Consider the following 6,528-nt stretch of genomic DNA (forward strand, 5'->3'; position numbering starts at 1 on the left):
TCATTCCAGTCAACGTGATTCAATTATCGGAAAATCATTCAAAAAACAAAAAGAAAAAGAAATATTGGATAGCCTCTCGAAAGCGGGGCGTCGATTAATCCTCAATGATAATAGAATTATAAGTCTGACTGAACCGGCGACACTGACACACAGAGAATATATTCCCGAACTCATTTTGAATTTTCCACGGATAACTAGGTACACATTCTTCAATCAGTTTCCCATGTAAATGTCATCATCACATTAGGAGTATTGTTATCAAACCCTGGGAAATGTTATTTCTCAATGCTGGATGGGTTGCTAGTAATAAGTCGAATCCCTCCCTTCCCCATTACTGGTGTCAGGCGTAACCGTTCCGCTGCTGTCGACAATGTGGGATTGAGGGCGGCCAAGAAGTCGTTTAAGCTGCCAATATGATGCTCTACCTGCGCCTCCCAGTTGGAGAGGTATTCGAATAGCCTTCCCTGCATTGCTGAGTTGAATATGGCATCAACTGAACTCGATAAAGGAGAAATTATGAATTCACCACGTCCTGTGAAATACAACAGGGCGAATCACAAAGACGATATCACTATAAACCTCCCGACAGGGACATAGGACCTCCACAGTAGAGCTAGATGGTTGTGAATAGAATAGACCCAGCCATTGTATGTGACTTGAACTTAGGCTTATAATTTCAGCCAGAAGGAGCAAGATGGCATCTTGCTCACTTACAACATCACATGACAAATCTTGTGCGAATCTTCCGCACTCGCAATTTCCCAACATTGCAACACTCTTCCAGCGTCGTTCTTTGGGCACTTGTACTCACATCGAGTGAACCCCTTTTCACACATAGTTCAACACCCGCGGTATTTATGCTTAACACTATTGTCTGGCTGAGCTGAGATTCAACATATAAGCGCGATTTACTCGTAAGGCACCGGTAATCCTCATTCACTGTAACATGACACAACTTCCCTCTATTCAGCCGTTTTACTCGCTTTTTTTCTTTCCCGCTGCAACTCTTGAGAATCTTGAATTCTCAAACATTGCGAACTAACAGTTCATTGTTTGATTCTACTAGACATGACGCTCTAGAATTGGTTTGTAATATTATAATGCCGATCATCGAAGAAGTCGACGGACGTGTGAACTCTGAGGATTCCGATGATACCGACGATGAGATGCCCACTCTCGAGACGACTGGTCAGGATGACAACAACCAGCAGCAGCACCCTATGAGGGGGAAGCTTAACAGAGCAGAGAAGAAGGCTAGAAGGGCTATACAGAAGCTTGGCTTGAAGCCGGTTCCTGGTATAGTCAGGGTTACTGTTCGTAAAGGGAAGGAGGTGAGTTATTGACTCGCTGGGTTATGCACTTGATGGTTTTTCAGATGCTCTTCGTGATATCCCAGCCTGACGTGTTGAAGGCGGCTGGGGGTGACACCTACGTTGTTTTCGGAGAGGCCAGAATAGAAGACATGTCGGCCATGTCGCAGGTGAGTGTGCCTCGTCCGGACATGTTTTGAATCTTATCTTCCGGACCTGTTTTGTATCTTACCATCCGGACCTGTTTTGTATCTTATCTTCCGGACCTGCTTTGTATCTTACCATCCGGACCTGTTTTGTATCTTACCATCCGGACCTGTTCTGTATCTCACCATCCGGACCTGCTTTGTATCTTACCATCCGGATCTGCTTTGTATCTTACCGTTCGGACCTGTTTTGTATCTTACCGTTCGGACCTGTTTTGTATCTTACCATCCGGACCTGTTTTGTATCTTACCGTTCAGGCCGCTGCCGCATCCCAGTTCACCAGCATGCCCGAGATATCCAAGGTTGACCCCAGCCCCCACCCCATACCGTCCCCCGCTGAAGAAGACCAAGACGAAGGTGACGATGATGTTGACGAGAGTGGCGTCGAGGCTAAGGATGTTGACCTAGTTATGAGTCAAGTCAACTGTTCTCGATCGAAAGCAGTGAAGGCTCTGAAGGATGCTAATAATGACATAGTTGAGGCGATCATGCAACTTTCCCCGTGATGACGAAGTTGATCCCATGTGGTAGGAAGAGTTTCTAGTTTAAATTTGTTGTGTTGAAGTATGTAGGGTTGGCTGGGGAGGATGAGCTTTCATTGATGATAGCAAAGGAGTTTTCTATGGCATAGAATCTATGCGCAGTGTTGAAAATTTCAAGACTGGTTAGTGATGACACTCCTGAGCTCAGGTGTGGAAATGAGATACATATTTCGACTTCAAATATGTGTTTGCTTTCCTCAGCTGAGCTCAGGAGTTTCCTCACTAACTACAGAAGTGTACAGAAACCAAGGAGAATTTTTGAGAATTTTCATCAACAAATGTTATTGACCACACAGCTTTGGAGAAAATCATTCTGTTGTATTTCTCTTATTCTTAGGTGAAACTACGAAACTCTTCAAACGGTCGATTATGAACGTTTTGTATTCCCCAAATTCTCGTTAACAGTAGCGAGTATTGAGGAAAAGGGAGCTCTCAATCTCTGGGAATTTCGCGGCGTGTGTGAATTCTTGAATTTTTTTCTAAATTGTTATGATGTTTCAAAAGGGGGCGAACAGTAATATGTCGAAAAAGGTGCCATCTGACTTTGACTTGGTTTTTTTCGTCGTCAAATGTGCTGCGAGTGGTATACAACACCAACCCCAACTTTTGTGATATAGCTCTGTGGGTTCGTGATTGTTCATGAAGATGTATTGATATACGACTGCGATATATACATGTAAAGTAGGGAATGTTGCAAACTGTGGAAATATGTGATTTTTAATAATAACATGTCGTACCAACTAGCATCTATAGATGTACCGAGATTATTTTTATCAATACGTTTATATGATTTTCTGATATTATGGTATATGTTTATCATGACAGATGAGTGAGCTGCAACAGTTGGGAGAGTTTCCAACTGATATTGCATAAACGTTTACATCTGATTTCGGTACGACTTGGTACTAGGCTGAGCTTTCAGTTGCCAAAACGAAGTATTAGATTTTTCTCGTAGTTTTCAATTCCCGTATGTCGGGTGATAGCAGCAGCAGTGACGACTACGGTGACGTTGATTTACCACAAGAGCTTCTGCAGGCTATTGGCCAGGATGCTGAGGCGGCGGACCCGCTAGAGCAGGCTGAATTCGACGTGGTGCGGTATGTTAATGATTTATTCCCGGACGAGGAGAGTCTGCAAGATGTGGATGCAAGGTAGTATCTTGAGGTTGGGCTTGCTGCTCGCGGGGGAAAAGATATTTCTGCTAGAAAACGTATAAATGTATAACTTGGAGTTGCGCAACCTCGACCAAGTCTGTATCATATGGCTTTCTGAAATAGGTTTTTCATTTCTGCATAAATCGCCGATTTCCGAACTACTTGTTGAAATATATGCTCGCTAAGTGAAGAGGAAACTCCTAAGCTCGGGTGAGCTTAGGAGTTTAGTCTCACCCTGAAACGCCTATGTGTGCTAGTGAGACTATGAAAACTCTGAGGAAGTTTTGGGAAATTTCCCTCGGCGTTCACCTCCCACATTTACCTAAGCCCGTGTGTGAATAGTAAGGAAATTCTTGAGCTCACCTGAGGAAAGCGAACACATACTATGAGTTATAGTCTCTAGCACTGATTTCATCTCAACGAGGAATGTGATGGTGACACGTTCGGCGGAAAAAATATATCTGGCAATATTCTTTTCGTGCCTACTTGGTGCATCTGTGAATGTAGGTTGGCAAGCATTGAGTCTGAGATAGCCGAGCTGGACGAGCAGATAGACCGCGGCGTTCGGGACTACGCGCAGAGGGTTGTTGATGGTGACGCGGAAAAGGCGTTGAAAAATGCTACGGAAGGAATAGCAGAACTCAACAGTAAGTTTTGGGAAAAAAATTTTCCCCGTAAATTTTCCTCAGTGTGGAAAAATATGCATATGGTCAAGTGCATGTGTTGGTGACGATGTGGAAATTTTGGTAAATTGTTGTTCGTTTCTGTACACTTCTGATGAAACTCATGAGCTCAGCTGAGGAAAGTGAATATATATTTCTTGTTTTGGTGAACGACGATTTTCGAGACTCCAAGAGAATTACTAGATGGGGGACATTTTGGGGAGGAGCCTGTGCAGTATGCGCTTCCCCGAAGATACGTGTGCAGAAGTAACTTTTCCTAGAGAACGACTTTTGAATGTGAGATTATTTCGCATAGTTATATTGCGCTAAACCTGTCGGGAATCGATTTTCGGAAAAAAAAATAAACTGCATTTTTTCGTATGTGTCTGACCCCGGGATTGAACCTAGAATTGAGGATAAGAAAATGGAGACGAATATGATCAGTGTTGAAATATTAATATTGGAGTTTCACCCGTTTTACGTGAAGTGGCGTAAAAGTCGGTGAAAAACGCGATTCTCGCGGTGATATGCAGTAGTCGTGAAATATGTTTTTCATATTACTAGGGTGAAACTCCATTGGTTTCCTCGGCTGAGCTCAGGAGTTCCTCACTGATTATAGGAGTAGGGTAGGAAAGTACAGAAACCAACACAAATTCGCGAGTTTCCCTCCTCCCCCTCACTGAGCTGAGCTGGTGCCATACGACACTTTAGATAAGATAGGGTCGATCCATACCCGAGCTAAAGAGTCGGAAGAGTTGGTGCAGTCGGTGTCGGGTGATATCGCGGCTCTGGATGTCGCGAAGAGGCACATCACAGCGACGGTGACGGCATTGAAGCGATTGGTTATGTTGGTTAGCGCGACGGAACAGCTCACTGCGTTCGCGGCGGAGAAACGGTTCGCGCAGGTAACCGAAAGGTCTCTGGTTCGAATCCTGGGAGGGACATTTTTTTAGTGTACTCCTCTGGTGTTGGCAATAGTGGAGTTGTCGGAGATGTTCGAGCCGTTGCGGCCGCTACTACCACAGGTGCAGTGTTGGAGGAAGGGGAGTATATGTCCGCTTCCCTCAGCTCAGGAGTTTCCAAAGCTGAATATGAATTGATTAAATTAACCACGGCTATGCATTCCGCAATGTGTATAACAGTGTTGGAGGGAATATATGTTGGCTTACATCAGCTCAGCTTAGGAGTTCCATCACTAATTATAGGAGTTGGGGTGGAAACCAATGGAAATTTTCCCGAAAATTCCACAGAATTTTCATATTGTCACCAACACATGTAGTTGACCATGTGCGAAGGCGTTTTGAGGATGGGCTCCGATTGGGCCTATTTTGCATCTTAGGTCGACGAGCTGTTGAATCATAAAGATCGCTTGTTGGAAGACCTCAAGGCAGAGTGTCTAGAGGACATTGAGGTGGGTAGCGATATAGTGAAATATTCACTCACGGAATTTTTCGCCCATGTATAATCGTCTGTGTCCGATCAGGGTAAACTGTTCACGCCTGGGTACGACGCGGAGGGGAAGGTCGATGCAAAGGCGGCATGCGAGACCGCGGCGGCTATCGGCAAGGAAGTGAAAGATGATGTCATCAGCATGTAAGACTTTTTTCGACAATCAAGTCCGTTTTATACTGGAGTTTCACCCTAGTGATATGAAGAACATATTTGCCGACTAGCACAGGCCGCGAATATCGCGTTTTTCACCACCGAGTTTTACGCCACTTCACGTGAAACGGGTGAAACTCGATTTTAATGATATTATCATGTTCGGAGAGTGTCTATACGAAATTTCAAATTGATATTAGCGGTAGTTCAGAAGTTGGAGTTATCACCCGAAATTTGGTTTTGAAAGTGCGCGTAATATACCATATGCGCATTACAAATAGGGGTCAAAAAAGTGCAAAAAAATTATTTTTTTTCGAAAATAATATAATCGTCCTCGGGGAGTGCTTATAGAAAATTTCATCGGAAACGCCACGTGAAGTTGGCTCTTTACTTTGCGTGGATCGTAATTGATCATTGAGGATGAAAAAATGATGTTTCGAGGTTCCGCATTTCAATGACTTCCTGTTGTTGATGGTTTATGATTTATAGTAATGTGAAACACGCGATGGGGAATTTTATTAGTGTATTTGTGATGGAAACTATGGTAGATGAAATTGTTAGGGAATTATAGAAGTTCTCTAAACCTGGTTGTGGTTGTTTTTTTTCTTTTTTTTCCGTCACCGTTGTTGAAAATTTTGCGTCCTCATCACCTGCTAGGTCACAGTTCGTTATTGAAGTTCACTGCGCGAATCGGATCGGCCGAAAATCTCGACCGATTTTATTGTTGTTGGTTAAAAAAGTTTTAGTCGTTTCAAGTTTTCTGAGCGTGATTAGCAGCCTGCTATAGGCTCGTGGGCTCGAAAAAATTCCGGAAACTTCGGTGGGAGTTTTCGTGCAGTATTGGAATATAAGTTCGCTCTCATCAGCTGATCACACATGAACTTGGGTAGAAGTGTGCAAAACTCGGGGAGAATTTCTCCGAAATTTCCCTCGAAATTTTTTTATATTTTCGTACCTATTCTCTCCCTCACACTGGTTTCACGTAGTACTGTATGCGGCTGTTGAAGGAATACCAGAAATTGTTTTCCTTTCCGGATGGTCAGTATTCGAC

General features: G+C 43.7%; 3 protein-coding genes across 3 annotated transcripts in view; all 3 read left to right on the top strand.

Annotated features, from left to right (window-relative positions):
- Positions 1-1,094: 1,094 nt before the first annotated feature.
- Pmar_PMAR024725 (nascent polypeptide associated complex alpha chain with an NAC domain, putative) lies at positions 1,095-2,060 on the top strand. Its single transcript, XM_002764520.1, has 3 exons — positions 1,095-1,331; positions 1,376-1,480; positions 1,775-2,060. Exons 1-3 carry the CDS (start codon positions 1,101-1,103, stop codon positions 2,021-2,023), a joined length of 585 nt encoding a protein of 194 aa, XP_002764566.1. The 5' UTR covers positions 1,095-1,100; the 3' UTR covers positions 2,024-2,060.
- Positions 2,061-3,028: 968 nt separating this feature from the next.
- Pmar_PMAR024726 (conserved hypothetical protein) lies at positions 3,029-5,548 on the top strand (the record flags this gene model as incomplete). Its single annotated transcript, XM_002764521.1, has 6 exons — positions 3,029-3,210; positions 3,721-3,860; positions 4,587-4,780; positions 5,215-5,286; positions 5,359-5,468; positions 5,521-5,548. The coding sequence occupies 6 exons, from the start codon at positions 3,029-3,031 to the stop codon at positions 5,546-5,548; spliced, it is 726 nt and encodes a 241-aa protein (XP_002764567.1).
- Positions 5,549-6,469: 921 nt separating this feature from the next.
- Pmar_PMAR024727 (hypothetical protein) overlaps positions 6,470-6,528 on the top strand; it is a gene marked incomplete at both ends in the record, with an annotated part of 5,227 nt that continues 5,168 nt past the window's right edge. The window contains one exon of the mRNA XM_002764522.1: positions 6,470-6,528. This exon is cut by the window's right edge and continues 4 nt beyond it. Within this exon, the coding sequence (XP_002764568.1) occupies positions 6,470-6,528 (59 nt within the window).

This window comes from Perkinsus marinus, assembly GCF_000006405.1.
Source record: "Perkinsus marinus ATCC 50983 genomic scaffold scf_1104296977064, whole genome shotgun sequence".
In the NCBI taxonomy this organism is placed as follows: domain Eukaryota; phylum Perkinsozoa; order Perkinsida; family Perkinsidae; genus Perkinsus; species Perkinsus marinus.